The sequence below is a fragment of the Vipera ursinii genome, assembly GCF_947247035.1.
Source record: "Vipera ursinii genome assembly, chromosome: 9".
In the NCBI taxonomy this organism is placed as follows: domain Eukaryota; kingdom Metazoa; phylum Chordata; class Lepidosauria; order Squamata; family Viperidae; genus Vipera; species Vipera ursinii.
Window position 1 is genome coordinate 19290177 of NC_139523.1, and position 20389 is coordinate 19310565.

Consider the following 20389-nt stretch of genomic DNA (forward strand, 5'->3'; position numbering starts at 1 on the left):
GTTTGCCTAGTGCGAACACGAGGTTTCTGGCAGAGCACTAGGAAAGGGATAAATGTGCCATGAGCGATTTAATACCTTCAAAGGCTTTGGGTCAACCCAAAACACTTGCACATCATTCACATAGGCTTGCCCAAAGGTTAGCTGCCATAGCTCTGGTTAAATCCCCCCCACACACACACACTTGTGCCTGTCAATCAGCATCTGCTTCAGGCAGATAACTATTGCCGTTCTGCCTCAGATACAGCTGGACCATCGGGCAATTACGGAGGCCAGAAGGTAATCCTGATTTATAGACAACACCAAGGTTTCTCCAAACGAAGTCAGGATTCCCTTCACTCCACACCTTGACCCCCAATCGTGATGATTTATTGGGAGTGGGGTGGGTGGGGCAGGGTCTGGAGCTAGGGCAGGGGTAGGCAACCTCGGCTCTTTGATGACTCATGGACTTCAACTCCCAGAATTCCTGAGTCAGCTGACTCAGGAATTCTGGGAGTTGAAGTCCATGAGTCATCAAAGAGCCGAGGTTGCCTACCCCTGAGCTAGGGGCATTTTGGACAGCCAAGTATCATTTGCAAAAACCCTGATTCCAAAAGCCCTCCAGCTCCATCTTGGCCCGGGCTTGCCAGCCAGTGAGTGGGCTGCTCCATCCTGGGGCTTGCAAAAGAATTGACAGCTCAACAGCTGGTTTTTTGAATAGGCTCCTCCTCCTCCTGCGGTGACTTTTCAACAGGTTTGGCTGGTGCATAACTTGAATAGCTGAACTGCTTTTTTTTATCCCGGCCCCTTTGCCCCAAGGGGGAGGATTTAAGTTTCCTCCTGGACCTTTGTTTCGCTGCTGCTGCTCGCTCTTCCTTCCTTCCGCTACCTGGTGACACACACCTGCCTTCCGGCATCTCCAGCAGAGGCCCTGCCTTTCCCTTGGCACTCGGTTGCAAGTCCTCCTTGGATCTCCTTGCCCTTCTGTGCCTCGACCTCCTCACACCCCACCCCGCTTTGAGCCAAGCTAGCATGGCTTGCTGGCACCCGGGCATCCGTTTTACTTCCAGCCTGACCATCTGCCTGCTTTCCATGCTGGGTGAGTTTAGGAAACGGGCTCCGGGGTTTCTTTCCCTCCCCCACCCCCCCCCCACCTCCGCCAGCTGGTCAGAGCCTGCTTCTGCTTCTGGCAGAATCGGGAGCTGCATTAGAGGAACAAGCCAAGTTCCGTCTGAAGGAGAAGGCCAAATTCCTAAGGGGTACGGGGTTGAACCTCCCACCCACCCCCCTCTTTCCTGGATTGAAAGAAGAATTGGAATTCAGGAAAGGAGCAAGCAAAGCAACACACACACACACACACACACACCCTCTTACCGAGGGTATTTGCGCTGCACAATTGGCTTTTGCAGTCAGAAATTGCACCGGCGCGGAAGCAGCCTCATCTAGGAACGGTCCGCTTTGAGGAGGAGGGGGTGGGGGGGTGGGGAAGGAAAACCCAGAAACCTTGCTGACTTTTCAGCTTCACCCATACGAACTCTCCTGGCATTTCCCCCCCCCCCCCACACACACACACTTTAAATTAGGACAGAAAAAGGCCTGATTGTGCTTGTTCAAAGGTTTAGTAATGCTGTGTTTTAACTGTGCCTTTTGATCCTTGTTTTTGTTTTTTTTTTAACTGAGGCAAGGAGCGTTGTGTATCTTTGCCTACGTGAGTTCAGGCAATAAGTGCTCCTGAGCTTCTGGGCGTTGGTCAAAGGTTGCTGGCATTCTGCCTTCCTCTTTTCAATAATCAGGAGGGCGGTGGAAAGTGAAGCTTGGCCCAACTTGCTTAACTTGGCCATTGAATTAACCTAAAGGCAACCTTGAGGATTGAGCTCGCCCAAAAGCCACGCAATGAACTGACCAAGCCTAGAATGTGCGGCCTGACCTGCACCATCTTGGGCTTCAGCTGGTTAGGCATCGGATGCGACGAAAACCAGAGAAAAAGTTAGACTCTGGGAGTTGAAGTCCACCAGTTATGAAAGGGCTGCAGTTCCTCATCCCTGCTTCATAAGGATAGCATTTCGATCTGCTCATCTCTGCTCTTTCCTGTCTCAACTTTCCCATCCTCCGGTGTCACCTTGTTTGGGGGATAGACAGAAATTAGTTGGTGGCTCCCTTAACCGCAACTGGACCGCTAACGAGCCTTCTTCCATTCCTTCATCCTAGCCAAATCGTTTCCATGCTGATTTTTTTTTCTCCCCTGTTAAGCTGAAATGAAGAAGGGATGGGGGAACCTTCATAAACGATAGCCCCCTTTCCATCAATGCTGCCTTCAACCAGAGCCCAGCACAGAGGATCCCGGATGCTCACCCCCACCGACCCCTTCCTGCTAGATTTATAGCTTTCTCCCATCCCTGCCCCTCTCCCTTTCCCCTTAGGGGGCTGGCCCATCCATTACAGCCTGTGGTGGCTGTTGGGCTCCCACAGAGCCAATTTCCATCCATCTTCTCCTGTCGTCTTCCCCCGCTGGCTCCTGGCTTTTCTCAGCTCCTCCTAATGCAGCCCCTGGCGTGTGGCCGATGCTGTTGCGCAGCTTTTAATTTACAAGGGCTCAGACCTGGAGGGCCCCCCCCCGCCCCCGCCCCCCTGGCTTCGGGGTTTGCTATATGGCTAGCTTGAAAGAGGGGTTGGGGATGTGGAAAAGGAAGGGCCGGGATTGGGCTGGGCCAATCCATTAGAGGACTTTGCTTCTCTCCGATGGTGCTGACAGGCAATAAATGGACTTTGCAAGAGAAAAATGGAAGGAGGCTGGGAGGAAGCATGGAGGGGGGAGGGGGGGGGCTTTTCTTCGTGTCATGGCGTGCATGACACGAAGCCAAACGGGGAGTTGTCAATCTGTCATTTTGAAGCTCCCTAAGTTAAGGAAGCCATAACGAACGTGGGACAACTGCATCACGCAGCAAGGAAGCATAAAAGGCTGCTTCTAAGTTTGACTGTTATTTTGAATCTTCAGGAAGGCTAAAGCAGACATCCCCAACCTTTTGGGCACCAGGGACCAGTTCCATGGAGAAAGGTTTTTCCGTGGACCGGAGAGTGCGTGGTTTTGTGTGCTGCTTGCGTCCCACAAATGGGGCTTTGCTTGTTTATGCAGATTGGTTGCTGGCATGCTGTGGCCCAGTACTGGTCCACAGACCGGGAGTTAGGGACCCCTGGGCTAAAGGCCAGGAGAAGAGGAGGGAGACCAAGCTACCCTATGAGCCTTCAAGTTTTCTAAGTGTTCAGAAAGTAGGTTGTGTATCTTCAAAGGATGTAGGTAAAGGAGTAGAGTTGTGGTCATTCATGAATGTCATTGTCTTAGTTGCCTATCATTTTTGTCCCGTACTGGGTGGAAGACCTAATACAGGAGAGTAGACAACTAGCAGCAATGTTCTCATGAACCTGCATAAGTCCTTCAAGTTCCAATCCTACTTCTTTGAGGTTCTCAGTTGATGAATTGTAAATGACTGGATTCACCTTGGATCTCCATCAGACATTCTGCCCCCATATATATTAATGTGGGAAGGGGGGCAGCCTATACATTTCATCACATGCCCTTTGTATGTGTGGAGATGAATTTCAGGCAGGAGCTAACACATGGGGTGGAAATAGATGGAGACTAATAAAAGTGCTAGTGGCAACCCACCAGATTGAGAGTGAGGTGGAAGAGGTGCTAGGAGCAAAGGTTCAAGTGATTTGAGTTTGCGTGTTGTTATGTTTTAACACAACAGGAGTGAATTTGACCAGACTTATGGCAAAGGTTGGAGCATTGAAATGACAAGACGTTATAGCTATCCCCCCCCCCCCAAGAAAAAATCAGGATGATCCAATTGAACTGTTTGTTGACGGAGCAATCCCTGGGACAGTGGTTTAGCAGGGAAATAATTCAATAAATAAAGTGAGTCAGTTCATTTTGAGGCAACTTCAGGTGTCAGATTTAATCCTTTTCTTCCTAGCACTCCCACTGTGTTAAGCCATGGTTAATTGACTAAGCTACAACTTGTTGAGTTTACACCTTATATTAATTCAGAATCAAACCAAGCATTTGAGTTGTGCAAAATATTTCAAAAATCTCCTGAGCACAATAGTAACTTGAGCTCCAAATGAAATTTTTTTGATCGTTTTTGGAAGGCTTTTTAAGCTCAAAATGGCAATCTTAAGCCAAAAAACTCTTCTAGAATGGCCAGCGAACCTGTTTCGTTCTCAACATTCTTGTTTCCCAACCTGGCAAGGAATGTTTGCAGCTTCCACCCATACAAAACACAGGATTTGGGAATAATTGAACTAGGACAATGAAGCCGAAAGTTTGCCTTGGCCTTATCTCACTCACCATCGAGATGTGCAAAAGATCTCCGGTGTGCCTTGAGGCGTCCTTTTGATCCCAATGGTTCCAGCCACTAATTCTAAGTGGTTCTTCCAGGCTGAAAACTGAGTCACTCCAGCTTGATGCTTTGAGACTTGATTTGGCAGGCTGCTTTATTTATTAATATTTATTTATTTATTAAATTTGTTTGCCTTTCATCTCATTGTAATGTGACTCTGGGCAACTTACAATGTTAAAAAGAATTTAAAAATACCCCAAAAAATTGCATATAATAAAAATAAAACACTATAAAAATACAAATTAGCAACTATAAAAGAGCCGTGGTGGCACAGTAGTTAGAATGCAGTATTGCAGGCTGACTCTGCCCACATGCCAGGAGTTCGATCCTGACTGGCTCAAGGTTGACTCAGCCTTCCATCATTCCGAAGTCAGTAAAATGAGGACCCAGATTGTTGGGGGCAATATGCTGACTCTGGAAACCGCTTAGGGAGGGCTGCAAAGCGGTATATAAATCTAAGTGCTATTGCTATAACTAAAGATATTTCTGCACCTGTACTCTAACTTCACAAATGGCTCTGTCTAGCACAGTGATGGCAAATCTATAACATGATGCCAAAGGTGACACACCATAACATTTCAGGTGCCACACCAACGTTCACCAACACTTGACACCAACTATTCTTGAAAGCATGTCCCATTCCCATGTGGTTTTCAGAGGCTGCAGAGACTGTGTGAGAATGGGGTGTGCCGTCATGTGGCCTCTGGACCCTCAAGAAATTGCATGCAAGGTCTGGGGTCTTGGGTGGCTTCTGGAGCCGCACAAAACCATGTAGGGCCTAATGTTAGTGCTGGTTTAAGTTGAGTTCTGGGCTGTTTGCAAGATGAAGGCATGGTGCTTAGCAAGAGTTGTTATTCCATGTTTAGCCTGGTCTGTGATGGTGATGATGTGTCAGATGAAGGATTATGGGTGTGTGAGATGTTTTCAGTCAAGATGGAGGTAAGCTGTTTTCCAGAGAGCTGTCTACAACAAAGGAGGCTAAGTCTCCATTACTTAGGCAGAGGTCCTTCGTGTCATCAATGGTGAGGTTTGGAAAGATAGCTAAGGCATCATCTAATCCTAATGCGGTGTTTTTCAAACTTAGTAACTTTAAACATGTAAGCTACAACTTCCAGAATTCCCCTGTCAGTATGATGACTGTAGAATTCTGGGAATTGAAGTGCTCATATGTGTAATGTTGCCAAGTTTGAAAAAAAAACATACTGATCTAGCGCCCAGGATAGGAATTCATTACTATAACATTAACTTCCATTTGCTATGTATTGTAAGTATATACTTGTCTGTTCTTCTGCATGAAAGAAACCAATCAAACTTTATCTTGATGCATGAAAGGATGGGAGGGGGGTGTTTCTTTGTGAGCTTATCTCTTAGAGGAAATAATCAGAGAGGAATAGGATCGAAATGGCAATTCTTTATAACACTTATTAAGAGATTCCAGCTTTCTTTTTCTAGTAAAATGCCATGGTGATGGGTCTGCCTTGTAAAAGTAAATTATTTAACGGAAGCTTAATTTATTTAAATGTATACAAATTTAAAACAGCTGTTGGCAAGCTTGGGGATTGAGTTTTAATATCAGTGCTCATGACTATATAATGTTCATTACAACTAATTAGAAGAGAAAGCTGAGGCTACGGAAATGAGGGTGGAAGGTGGTGGAGGAATCTTTTGTGTGAGTGTGTATGTTTTAAAATCTTGTCTGACCACTTCAGTTGGGCTCCAATGTTATGCTGAGCCTCAAAGCAGCCTCATTCAGCCTAGGACAGGGGTGTCAAACACAAGGCCCGGGGGCCGGATCCGGCCCGCGAAGTGGTTTCATGCGGCCCGCGAAGCTATCCTGGAAACAGTGAGGGAACGGCCCCCACTGCCTTGGCCCTGGCCCAGAGACCCTCCTTCTGCCAGAGACCCTCAGATCTGTCCCACTCCTGCCCAGGCCCCCATAGGCACCCTTGATGCCAACGATGTAGAGCTGGCCACGCCCACCCAGTAGGCCACACACACTCTAGCCACGCCTACCCAGTAGGCCACGCCCACCCTGGCCACACCCGCCCGGCCCCCTGAGGGCAACCACAATGCTGATGCGGCCCTCAATGAAATTGAGTTTGACACCCCTGGCCTAGGATATTACTACAGAAGAGCAATGTTTATCTTCCTCCTCTAGTTAAACTGAAAGTAGTAGTGAGGATTCTTAACATAATTCTTATTTCAGAATCAAGAAGGAAGGGAGGAAGGTCATTTCTCTTAACTACGATAACTGGGTTTGGGGAATTAAATAAAGAGAAGGGAAAATAATAGACGTACAAATTCAAAAATCCTATTTATTTCTAACCTGCGCAGCCTAATATTGATAGTACTTTACACCCTGCTTTTCTCACAACTCTGAAACTGGCCATTTTTGGAAAAACAAAGGGCACGTTGATTCGGCTGATTATACTTAAATAAGGTTTAAAGCCAACATTTTAAAGGGCTGAGACCACTGCTCGCTTCCAGTGCAAAATGATACCAAATCCAGCTACTTTTTAAAAAGGTGGCCACAGGGCAGCAATATTTGAAGCTGTCTTGACAAGCTTAGTTATTTTGAGATAACGATGCCTGAATGTTGATGTTTGTACCTGTTTAAAAGCCTAATTCCAAGGGAACTAGACATTTGGCAAGGGCTGGGTTGCCTGGCTGATTATCCATTTTAAAAATGTGTTATTTGTGTGAACCTGGAACGGGGGAAGTTATCTCTCTTCCGCAGTCTTTAAGCCACCTTTATGGCTCTTTGATGGCCCATAGAGGGACAAAGATAATTGGGTGAGTCTCAGTGTAGGAAGTTGATGGGGAAAGTGGAAAGGAATCTAAGAAAATTTATGTGTTGATTTGCTTATTTACTTATCTATATTCACACAAGAGAAGCCATTGCTTTAGGATAGCCACTTATTCAAATTGACGTTGCTTGGATTTACGGCTCGGATGCAGATGGAGGAAGACATTTTGATGTCGGCTGCAAAAAAAAACAAAAACTCCATGGTTGTTAGGAAGTTATTTAAAAAGTAAATAACTGACCATTTGCTTGAATGAGGGGTGAAGGCAGGAGTGGCTTTATATCATAATGAGAAGATGATTAATGCAAGCAAGAACTGATCCATCTAACCACAAGGCTGGGCTAGAGAGCTGAATCAAGCTTACCATCCTCCCAAAATTCTCCACTTCATTTCCATTTAGTTTTGAAATTGCCTCGTGTTGCCCTTGATAGGAGTCATTTTCCGCCTCTTTAAGAGGTACCATATCTGGACTGCAAAAGTCTGGCCGCAATACCGTTTAGACTTATATACCGCTTCATAGTGCTTTTACAGCCCTCTCTAAGCGGTTTACAGAGTCAGCATATTTGCCCCCAATAATCTGGGTCCTCATTTTACTGACCTCCAGAGGATGGGAGGCTGAATCAACCTTGAGCTGGTCCAGATTGAACTGCTGGCAGCGAGCTGAGTTAGCCTGCAACATTGCCTTCGAACCACTGTGCCACCACGGCTCTCACCACTAGACTAGAGTCGATCAAGGGCTGCAGAAAACTCTTTGCTGCCCTCATGAAGATTTTTGCAGCCCGGATAAGTTCACTCCACCCATTGCAACGATTTATGTGTTTCTATGGATAGCAGAGAAAATCATATTGACTGCTTACTTGTTTTCTCTCTTTTCAGCCCCGTTATTCCCTGTTCTGTCTTCATACCCTCTGCCTGCGCTCGTTGGGAATTCCGTTTCTCTCCCCGTTCCGTTCTCTTTCCCCTCTGTTCAGATCCAGATTACCATCATCTGGAGAAGGAATGCAACCAATGTGGCAATAGGAAACCTGCGCCCTAATTTTACAGTGACGGTAGATCCCAGCTTCCAGTCTCGGTTCAGCGTAGACCCCGTACGTGGCAACCTCAATATTTCTGACCTGCAGACCACGGACTCCGCCATCTATTCAGTGGAGATCTTCCCCTTGGGGAGTGTTGCCCAGAAGGGAAACATCACTCTTACAGTTTATGGTAAGTTGGACCCAGTTTTAATGCCATTGCTATGAAGAAGCTTTCTTTGGTGCCATTCATACCTCAACAGCCCTATTAAAAAGGAAGCTCCTGTTCTTGCAAGCCAACTCTTCTGGTTTATTTATCCTCTCTTTTTAATTTTGCTCTGTCAAAATTTTGGAGCTAAGGATTGTTAGGGTTGAACTTCAGTCCCCAACAGCTGTGGTTGGCACACAAATGGTCGGAGATTCGGGGGGGGGCTGTATTTTGAAGTCCATATTCTCCCCAGCCCTGTGCCACAACCTAGTTAACAAAACACATTTCTGTGTCCAGGTAGCATCACATGCAATGTCCAAACGAATGCACTAATCTGGAATACCCTATGACGATCCAGGTTCACAGCTATGCCAAGATACTTACTGAAATCACAGATTACCTTATCCCGTTTTACCTTAAATCTCCTTTCCTGTGAGAATGTCCCTTCTCAGTTGTGGCCATCACGGTTTGCTCCTGGCCCTTACTGCTGACTTCTTGTCGCACCAAGACATGCAAGGAAAATCTTACTTCCATACGAGCAGGCGAAGTGCAACAGATAGCTCATGCCTGTGTGTTTCCTTAGAGGAGGTGGGCGACATCTCTGTGGTTCCGTCATCTGCAAAAGTGGTAGAAGGAAGCCCTTCAGTGGCCTTCAACTGCACCCCTGTCCATGGTTTCGTCTCCTGGACCAAGGATGGTCACAGCCTGGATGATAATCCGCGATATTTACATTCATCCGGTTACCTGCAAATCAGAAACCCTGTACGGACAGATGCTGGTGTCTACTCTTGTACCATCTCCAACCCTTTCGGCATTGCCACTAGTACTGCCAACCTTACTGTCTATTGTGAGTACACCATTGCAACAACCAGTTTTATATGTTTTGTTTTATAGAGCTGTAGAATTGTAAAGTTAAATGGACCATTTCAAGCCAACGAATGTAATTCCTTGGCTGATGCCTACTTGGACAAATCCCATGAATGGAAGCCGAACTTCAGTAATAGATAGATAGATAGATAGATAGATAGATAGATAGATAGATAGATAGATAGATAGAGATAGAGATAGAGATAGAGATAGAGATAGAGATAGAGATAGAGATAGAGATAGAGATATTTGTTGTACTAATTTATCGTTAAAAAGTTTGTCCTGACATTCCATTGCTACCCACCATGCAACAATTTTGTCCCTGAAGCTGGCATCTCCTTTCTTTTTGTATGTTTTTGGGAGGAAGGAAGTTCAGCCTGGCTCAAAAAAAAAAAGCAGATATTCCAAGCTTTGCCATGAACTCTTTGCGTATCACAGACGACACAGCTCCTTTTCTATGAATAAATAGTTACTCCATCCAGTTAAGTAGCTCCATCCATCAATAGGGTCATAGCTTGGGGTCATGGTATGTGGGACTGATCTTGGGCGTTGGGGAGAAGAGATTGCTGCCTAGGGAACGGCAGATAAGACCAGATTGCTGCCTAGGGAACGGCAGATAAGACCGTTATCTGACAGTCCACAGCTGCATAACAGGTGGGGCATTGGCTCCAAAGGGATCCTCCCTAATTTCTCGGAGGCAAAGGTGATGGGAGGAGAACTGTGCTTTCAGGCCTGCAAAATTCTGTTAGTGTAACCTTACAATGAAAAGGGACCCGGTGGCTCAGTGGGTTAGGACACTGAGCTTGTCGATCAGAAGGTCGGCAGTTTGGCGGGTCGAATCCCGAGTGCCGCGTAACAGAGTGAGTGCCTGTTACTTGTCCCAGCTTCTGCCAACCTAGCAGTTCGAAAGCACGTAAAAATGCAAGTAGAAAAATAGGGACCACTACGGTGGGAAGGTAACAGCGTTCCGTGCGCCTTTGGTGTCTAGTCATGCTGGCCACATGACCACGGAGACGTCCTCGGACAAGCGCTGGCTCTTTGGCTTTGAAACGGAGATGAGCACCGGCCCCTAGAGTTGGAAACGACTAGCACGCATGTGCGGGGGAACCTTTACCTTTATCAAACCTTACAATAGAACTTGGATGAGAAGCGAAACCTCTTCAAGCAAAAACAAAGTAAGACCAATTGCCTTTTGGGAAAGAAAAAAAAAGCACCTTTTGGGAGACTTGCAATAAAGTAGAATCCGGTCACCTGGTTGTGCTTCCTGTCTGGATTTACCTGGCAAGGCTGACACTGGATGACCAATGCCAAGATAGATAAAGATGAAACCTGGGAGTTTGTCTCTAAATGAACAGACCTTGCATTAATACAGAGTTACCTAGTTCTGTTCTTTTGATTTCACCCAGATGGTCCCGAGACCCCAACAATTACTGTCTCATCCTCGGAGCAGGATTCAGACGCTGGAAACTTTGTGCTGGTGAACAGCACGGTCAACCTCACCTGTTTGGCAGCCTCCAATCCGCCGGCAAAGATCTACTGGAATGTGGCTGACAATATGGATCCTAACGTCCCTTCCTCACCTGTTCTGCAGCTCCAGAGAGTGCAGCTGAATCAGGGAGGGCTGTATACCTGCCTGGCTATCAATCAACAGACGGGGGGACGAACTCGTAAAACTTGCCGTATCAATGTTGTCCGTTAGTTGACTTTGCTTTTATCTTCCTTCCCTGCTGCAGGTGTGGGGGATGTGTGTCTCTCTTTGTGTGTGTGTGTGTGTGTGTGTGTGTGTGTGTATGTGTGTGTGTGCCGATCTTAAAGGAAAGACATGAGCATATGGGGGGCTGGAAACATATTTGTAGAAAGGTTTGCAGATAGTCCTCGACTTACGACCACTGAGCCCCAAATGTCTCTGCCTACGCGAGACAGTTGGTTAAGTGAGTTTTGCCTCGTTTTACGACCTTTCTTGCCAGGGGAATCGCTGCAGCTGCTAAATCAGTAAAAACGGTTGTTAAGGGAATCTGGCCTCCCCATTGACTTTGCTTATCAGGAGGCTGCAGAAGGGGATCACATGTCGTCCCCCCCCCCTGGGATACTGCGACCATCATAAAGAGGAGTCAGTTGCCAAGCATCTGAATTTATGACCATGAGGATGCTGCAACCGTCGTTAAAGTGTGAAAAACGGTCATAGGTCCCTTTTCCCAATGCCGTTGTAACGTCAAATGGTCACTAAATGCAACAGAACCTGTTTCAGGTTGGAAGCTGTAGGTCAAACAATCTATGGAAGGCGTCTTACTAGTTATGATTAGGGAAGACGCTTGCCAGGAGTCAAAGGCATCTCGGATAAACCAGGTTGTTCCACCACTAATGATGGGGGGTGAGGTGTTACCCCCCGTTGATAGGGCTCGCAACTTGGGCGTCCTCTTGGACTCACGGCTCAATTTTGAAGATCATATAGGAGTCGTGACCAGGGGGGCTTTTGCCCAGCTTCGTCTGGTGCGCCAGTTGCGGCCCTATCTGGACCGAGATGCCCTACGCACGGTCACCCATGCGCTCGTGACCTCCCGGCTAGACTACTGCAACGCTCTCTACATGGGGCTGCCCTTGAGGACCACTCGTAGGCTTCAACTGGTGCAGAATGCAGCTGCGCGAGTTGTTATGGGAGTTTCCCGATACTCCCGTGTAACACCTCTTCTCCGTGAGCTGCATTGGCTTCCGGTTGCCCTCCGGGTGAGATTCAAGGTGCTGGTAATGACCTATAAAGCTCTAAATGGCTTGGGTCCGGATTATCTAAGGGAACATCTGCTGCCAGCATCAACTTCCCATCGTCCTGTGCGCTCCCACAGGGAAGGCCTTCTTAGGGTACCGCTGGTTAAGGAATGCCGGCGGGTTATTCCCAGGGGAAGGGCGTTCTCTGTGGGCGCGCTGGCCCTTTGGAACCAACTTCCCACGGAGCTTAAGACTGCCCCCGACCTTCGCTCATTTCGCAGGGACTTGAAAACCTGGTTTTTCGAGCTGTCTGGCCCAGACTGAGGGGTTTTAATTATTTAATTAATGGGGTTTTAGTCTAAATTCAGGGATTTAATTTAATCTTAGTTTTAATTGATTTTAATTTTGTATGTGATATATTTTAATTTTTTAAAAAATTTTCCCTGTAAACCGCCCTGAGTCCTACGGGAATAGGGCAGTATATAAATTTAAATAATAAATAAATAAATAAATAAATAAATAAATAAAAGAAACAAGAGATAAAGTTGTTGACTCTCTCTCTCTCTCTCTCTCTCTCTCTCTCTGTGCCATCTTTTCCTCCTTTCTCCCTCCTGTGGTCAACCAGATGAGAGAGATCCAGGTGGTGAGCTGACTGTTAGCAAAGACTTATGGAAATTAAGCCAAGCATTGCAAACAGGGTTGATCCCCATTCAATGCGACTGTTTTCATGGATTTTTCTCCCTCTTCTGGTTCAGCTAAGTTGCACTAAACTGCTGCCGCTGGAACAGAAAAGTGGCGTCAAACTCAGAACGACACGAATATAAATGACGAGTCTGAAATGTGTTCTGAGCTGGGTGTGATTGCAGATGTGCTTTGGGTGCATAAATGTTGCACTGTTAAGAATAACGTCCTTGCACTTTTCTGGAAGACGTTGAGCTGGGTGGATTGGTGGAAAAGATTTGGAAGTGCTGACTGTGAGTAACCGTGGGTTTCAGGAGGAGAAAAGTTAAGTGGCAATTGAGTAGCGGGAAGGAAAAGTGCGAGTTTCAAGAAATGAACCAGCTCAGCTGTTCATCTCAATATGCGCTTGAGATTGTGAAGAATTCCAGCGAGAGTGTTTTCCGTGGTCCGTCCTGCTCAGCTCAGCTTTTGCATCTTGTTCTTTTTCCCCCCGTCTTGGAAGACCTCAACCTTCACTCCACCATGCAACCCAGCATGGGTGATTTGATTTGCAGATTCCTAATTAAGCCCGTCCCCCTGATCAATTATTGGAATTGGCTTTTAAAAATAAGGCGTGTGGTAGGTAGTCCGTGGAAATGGAGAGAAATGGAGAAAAGAGAAAAATAGGTCAGGTTGTTTTTCCACGGTTCCAAGGGATGTATGTATCTGCACGTGTGCGCATTTCATGAGACAGAATATGTTGCAGTCATGTTTTTGGCTGTTTTAAGGGGAAATGGAGATATCCCACCTCCCCCCTCTTCCAAAGAAAATTCCGGCTGAAGGAAGGCAGCAATGCAGCTAAAATGTTTTCCCCACTTCTGGAATCCCATCTTCTGATTAAAGAAAATAGAGAATCGTTCTGCTTTTTTGCTTGGGTTATCGTAGGTGGAGGCGATTCTCAAAATATGGATGAGGAGAAGATACCTGGAAGGCACCCCATCTTGCTCAATAATCTAGATTATTCCCACACTCCTCTGCAAATCAAATGTTTTTTTTCTTCTTATTGCTAAATACATAGTGATTTAACCTCCCCACACCCAGACCTCATTGTTTCGAACACCCATGATCTTTGCCTGCCTTCCTCAATCTAATTTAGAGACCCATGGTGGCACAGTGGTTAGAATGCAGTATTGCAGGATGACTCTGCCCACTGTCAGGAGTTCGATCCTGACCAGCTCAAGGTTGACTTAGCCTTCCATTCTTCCAAGGTTGATAAAATGAGGACCCCCAGATTGTTGGGGGCAATAGGCTGACTCTGTAAACCACTTAGAGAGGGCTGTAAAGCACTATGAAGCAGTATGTAAGTTTTAAGTGCTATTGCTACTGCTACAGAAGGCTGTTTTAGAGAAAAAGATTACAGCAGGTTAGACCGCAGCCTTCAAATATTATACAGCAAGAGTCTACCCTACAGTAAAGTCTACGCTAGCCTGGTGGCGTTTTTGAAAAATTAAGTGGTCTTCCTAATAATTGCTCACCGCTACCCTCTTTTCCCTCAGCGACGCCATACCTGGTACTTCACACACCGGGGTGGTTCAATCAAGTATGTGAAGCTCTAGCATTCAGCATCTGTGTTTTGTTTCTTTTTTTTCCTAATGTTAAAATATTCTGAGTCCAGAAAAGTGCATGACTACTCATCCTCTTCTTCTTTTTTTTTCTTACTCATCTTTAGAAGCTCCTTGGGGGTCTCCTCGTTGTTCCATGACTTCAGTGCAAAATGGTTCTGCCTTACTTTTTGTCTGCTCCTGGACTGGAGGGTCCCCTGCTCCGAATCTCACTTTCCAGGGACTTCCTGGAGACAAAGCGGAGATCAGTGCCTCCGAACTGCAGACCTTGCTGGTGTCCCCTTTCCCTGCTGGGTTTAGTGGCACGAAGGTTACTTGCCTGGGTCATCACTTAACTGGGCAAGGCAACTGCACCTTGATTCCGGGTAAGCTGAAGAAACAGCTGTGCTGATCTGTCCTGTCTAAAATGGCTGCCGGCTGCATCTTGATGATGGGATTGAGGCAGTGGTGGGATTCAAATAGGGGAACAACCGGTTCTCTGTGTGGATGCTGCTTCCGGAAGTCCGTTCTGGGCCTGGGCAACAAAAAAATTAGCTACCGGTTCTGCCGAAGTGGTGCGAACCGGCTGAATCCCACCACTGGATTGAGGTCATGTGTTAGCGGGGTCTCAAAGGTGCTTAGTGGATGGTTATTTAATCCACTGAACCTCACGACTCACACCCTGGTTGGTACCTCTTTACTCTCCTACCATTGGGTAGGAGATACAGGAGTATAGCCAGCCGTACCAACAACTTTCATCCGTGGGCTGTTAGGCTTTTGAATGGGAAATAATTTTATAAACTTTATGCATGATTGACTTGCGAGGGCGGTGTGTTGTGCAATTAGCTCACATGGTGTAAGAAGATGGTGGATTTGTTGTCACTGTGAGTTGTGGTGGGGGTGGGGGCACGAAGGGAGGCTCAGCCAGTCTCAATGTATACATGTTGTACTTCGATAATAAAGGTTCATTCATCCATTCACCGATGTCAGGTTGGCCCCCAATCCTCCTATCCTTTCGTAAGGGCCCAAAGACCTGGATCTGCCAGTTGGCTTTAGGCCCCAATGGGGGAAGAGGACAGTGGAGGTGGCAACAACAGATTCCACCTTCCCCCATTCCACCCCTGTCCTCCTCACGTGTCCTTAAATTTTAATCTATGGTTTTTAATTTATTTATGTTTTAGTGTAGATATCTATTTATGCCTGTAAGCTGCCCAGAATTACCTTATGGTATGATGGGTGGCCAATACATTTTATAAATAAATACATTTGTGAGCCCCTGATCTAAGGAAATTGGGGCTTTCTGAAGTATCCTAATTAGTTAGTCTTTTGTCCTGATCTAATTCAAAAAGTTGCATTTATGAAGATCAGAGGGACAAATCCCCCCATTGGTTGGCTTGAGAACCATGGAAGGAAATAAAGACAAAAGGCGGCAAGGACAAACGTCAAAAATAAATTTCCCTCGAAACAAAGCATTCCACAAAACGAATCCAACGTTTCGTTCCTGCTCTTTGGATCTGAGCTAGCCTGCTAGGTAACGGATGCAATATTTGAATCGCAACTGCCACAATGCAGACTTTGAGACAATTGTCTTTTTCATCAATGTCTTTCTCTTCCATTTCTCCAGAAGCCCCCTCAGGGGTTACATTGTCATTCCAGGCATCCAGTGACCCCAGAGGGCTAGTGACTATGCAGCTGCATTGCCAAGGCACCTTCAATCCGGTGGAAATTAAATGGCTTAGAGATAAGCAGTCCCTGATTCCTGTCGGAGGCCATTATCAGCTAAGTCCTGACAGAATGCGTCTCACCATCTGGAATTTCACGGCTCCCCAGGATCTGGGAGATTATAGCACCATCTGCTCCAATCCGCTGGGATCCCAGCGATCTAACCTCACTATTATTGGTGAGCCATCCCCACACCGAGGAGAGAGACAGCACTAGAGAAGTTATCTTAGTATAGGTAGTCTTCAGCTTTCCACCAAAATCGGGACCTGGGTTTTCGTTTCTAAGCAAGGCGGTTGTTAACTGAGTGGCACCAGTTTTTGTAATCCTTTTTTTTTTTGGCCACGGTTAAGCAAACCACTTCCGTTGTTAAGTGAATCATATAGAGTACAGAGTACAGAGAAGAGCAACAAAGTAGATCAGGGGACTGGAGGCTAAAACATATGAGGAACGGTTGCTGGAATTGGGTATGTCTAGTTTAATGAAGAGAAGGACGTGGGGGGACATGATAGCAGTCTTCCAATATCTCAGGGGCTGCCCCAAAGAAGAGGGAGTCAAGCTATACTCCAAAGCCCCTAAAGGTAGGATGAGAAGCAACAGATGGAAACTAATCAAGGAGAGAAGCAACCTAGAACTAAGGAGAAACTTCCTGACAGTTAGAACAATTCATCAGTGGAATAACCTGCCTCCAGAAGTGGTGAATGCTCCAACACTGGAAGTTGTCTGAAATGGTATAGGGTTTCCTGGCTGAGCAAGGGGTTGGACTAGATGACCTCCAAGATCCCTTCCAACTTTTTGATGATGATGATGATGATGATGATGATGTCATTCCCCCCTTGACATTGCTTGGCTGGGAAAGTTAGACATGGCGATCTCTGGATAGCGCAACTTATGACCACAATTGAGCCCAAACTTTGTGTTGTTAAAAGGGAGACATTTGTTCAGTGAGTTTTGCACCCTTTCACTACCTTTCTTGCCTCAGTTGCTAAGTGAATCGCTAACACATGTTAGGTATTAACTCGGGGAAGGTCTAATTGGTTGCATCTCATATCTGTGGGAAAAAAAACAGGGCGTTTGCTTCTCTTGGCAGGCCCCTTGATCTCTGACTGGACTTTGTCAAGTGGACCCCATCCAGGCACTGCCTCTCTGACTTGGACGGTCCCAGATGGGTCAGCGGTGACCTGTTTTTCGATTCAGATGCAAGATCCAAAACAGCACCGTTCTGCTGAGGAATGGAGCACAGTGGAAGAACTGGGAGCTACCAACCGATCCACAACTGTTACAGGATTGCAGCCCCAAACAGCTTACGCTTTCCGGATCGTGCCTTATCTGGGATCCCAAGCTGGGAACATCACTCAAATTCACACCCTCCGGCCAGGTAAGCGCACAGATTTAGTAGCCACAGAGTTTGCAGGTAGTTTCAGGAATATATTACCAAACCACAATATGATGTACTATCCTATCTTCAAACATGCAAACAAATACTAACGACTTGCGTTAACAAAAACAAATCTGCTCAGAGCTGTTATGCATCAAACTTCAAATGCTGTTAATATTTAAGAGCAATTTCTTGGCTTTTGGGGAGAGACACTTAAAAAGAGGGTATTTCTTTCCAGATTTGACCTCTATCAATTTTTGTCCGTGGGTGTTCCAAACCATTCCAGCATCCAAAGAAAGCATAATGAGATATTTATTTAGCAACATGTAGGAAGAAGACTAAAATACATAAAGGAAAGTGTAGCTGAGTAAAATTAAAACTGGAAAATCAAGACACTTCCGATCATTTGTGTACCCACTGCTCAGATGATACAGGTGTTAATATGCAGGAGGGCCATAACATACTATTTCCATTTGCGTTTGCTCACCTGAAAATGATGCTTTTTAAAAAAAAAAATGTGTTTTTTTTAAAAAGCACAACAGAGTGAGATTTTATAGCACTGAACAGACAGCAGAAGCATTTGAAATGGGAAAAGTTTTTCATACCAAGTCGAAATATTCCCAGCTACCATTTTTAGAGATGCGCTTCTCAGCCAATTAATGTCCTTTACCATGGTCAGGGCTTTTTTTCTCATAGAACGCTCAGAACAGAGTTCCGGCACCTTTTTCGGATGGAACCTTGTAGGGTAGGCAAGGCGGGTTGTATGACATGTGTGAGTTCCGGCACCTTTTTCTTTTACAAAGAAAGCACTGACCATGGTTGTTAGAGGGACGCGGTGGCTCAGTGGGTTAGGACGCTGAGCCTGTCGATCAGAAGGTCGGCAGTTTGAATCCTGAGTGATCGCCTGTTACTTGTCCCAGCTTCTGCCAACCTAGCAGTTCGAAAGCACGTAAAAATGCAAGGAGAAAAATAGGGACCACTACGGTGGGAAGGTAACAGCGTTCCGTGCACCTTTGGCGTCTAGTCATGCCGGCCACATGACCATGGAGACGTCCTCGGACAAGCGCTGGCTCTTCGGCTTTGAAACGGAGATGAGCACCGGCCCCTAGAGTCGGAAACGACAAGCACGCATGTGCGGGGGAACCTTTACCTTAACCTTTACATGGTTGTTAAAAATGAGGCTTAATAACTGAGGCTAGTATAAGGAAGGGGTTTAACAAAATGTGTTCTCCTTGTGATGCAAAGTATTGCTTTCAGAGGATAAGAAATGTTTTTTCTTAAGCCCCTAAATGAGTGTTTTTTCAACCTGGGCCACTTTATGATCTCTGGACTCATAAAATGAATTCTCGACTCCCAGAATTCCCCAGCCAGTATAGAGAATTCCCTCCAGCATTGCTGGCTAGGGAATTCTGGGAATTGAAGTCCACAGACATTTTGAAGTGGCCAAGGTTGAGAAACACTGTCCTAAATGATGTAATTTTTTTTTAATCTTTTTCATCGTTTACTGCCACTGTTTTCTCAAATTGCTTTTGATTTGACCCCGTACCTCCCCAACTCTGACTCACATTATACAGGTAATCCTCGACTTACAAGAGCTTGTTTAGTGTCCGTTCAAAGTTACAACGGCACTGAAAAAAGTTACTCATGACAGTTTTTCACACTGACGACCGTTGCAACATCCCCATGGTCATGGGATCAAAATTCAGACGCTTGGCAACTGACTCATATTTATGACGGTCGCAGTGTGTCCCGGAGTCACGTGATCTCCTTTTGTGATCTTCCGACAAGCACAGTCAAAGGGGAAGCCAGATTTGCTTAACAACTGTGCCACTAACTTAACAACTGCAGTGATTCACTTAACAACAGTGGCGAGAAAGTTTGTTCAGTCCCAGCCCATGTGAGTCCTTGTTATGCTCACAAGGAGAAACCTCTTTTCCAACAAGCAGGCAGGAACCGCAGGAAAAACCCAAACCCCTTTTATTATTCACAGACCTGAGCCAGTGCTTTTTTTGTAAAAGAAAAAAGGTGCCGGAACTCACACATGTTATACAACCTGCCTTGCCTACCCTACAAGGTTCCATCCAAAAAAGGTGCCGGAACTCCGTTCTGAGCGTTCTATGAGAAAAAAAGCCCTGCCTGAGTCAATGTCCAAGGCAAACAAACACAGTTCACAGAAACTCGATCCTTAACACGAACGGTTGTCTTCAACGACCAGCACCTCCCACACCTTCCCTTTTATTATGCAGCCAAGGCATGGCTTTCTTAACACCTGCTCCTTTGGCCTTGGAGCCGCCCCATTGCATTCCTTTGTCCTGCTCTCTTTTCTTGTCGGCATCGTTGCGCATCCTGAATAGTTCCCAGCTGCGCTTCATCACTGTCCGACTCAGACTCCCAGCACAGCTGTGTCTCAGCCTGAGTGCAAGTAGAGGGGCCAGGCTCCTCATCAGACTGTAAGTCTTGGAGCTCCTCAGAGCCTTTGCCTGACTCTAATGTCACTCCAGGTCCCTCCTCCTCCTCTGAGTCCTCGGACTCAGCTGCTGAGTCCACTGGCTGGTGAGGAATCACAACAAAGGTTATAAAATGGGGCAAAAACTTAACAAGTGTCTCACATAACAACATAAATTTTGGCCTCAGTTGTGATCGTAAATTGAGGACTATATCTGATTTCTGTATCTGATTTCTCTCTAAGACTATTCACAAGGATGATTCCAATGCATATATAAAAGAATGGATATATTTCTCAATGTGATGACATCACTGAGAGCAATAGCAATTACAATACTGTGGTCACATTAGTAAACTCAGCAAACTCCGATAAGTATTGAATAAGTCCACAGCTTTGATTCATTATGATGTTGCTAAAATCCAATAAAGCCAATTCAGTAGAAGGACAATGCTTGCTGTGTACTTTAAACTCCTTTACGGTAATCATCATAGTATGATTGAAGGGGTTCTGTATTTCTCCAAGTTGCCAAAAAATCTTTTAAGAAAAAAATAGCATACAGTGATCCCTTATAAAACTAGCTCTGGGTTTAAAAGCTCAGAATCTAGATTCACTTT

The 20389-nt window shown here is 45.9% G+C and overlaps 1 protein-coding gene across 4 annotated transcripts in view; it reads left to right on the forward strand.

Annotated features, from left to right (window-relative positions):
• Positions 1-590: 590 nt before the first annotated feature.
• VSIG10L (V-set and immunoglobulin domain containing 10 like) overlaps positions 591-20389 on the forward strand; it is a 28347-nt gene continuing 8548 nt past the window's right edge. For 2 of the 4 annotated variants that reach the window (XR_014493268.1, XM_083369178.1), the window contains exons 1-7: positions 591-1075; positions 8057-8386; positions 8985-9248; positions 10675-10962; positions 14361-14618; positions 15857-16132; positions 17042-17329. Coding sequence is in view for 3 of the 4 variants with exons in the window: in XM_083369178.1 (XP_083225304.1) it covers positions 1009-1075; positions 8057-8386; positions 8985-9248; positions 10675-10962; positions 14361-14618; positions 15857-16132; positions 17042-17329 (1771 nt within the window). In the remaining variant the exon portion in view is untranslated. The remainder of the gene's footprint in view (positions 1076-8056; positions 8387-8984; positions 9249-10674; positions 10963-14360; positions 14619-15856; positions 16133-17041; positions 17330-20389) is intronic. The other 2 variants (XM_083369179.1, XM_083369180.1) reach the window with 2 other exon arrangements.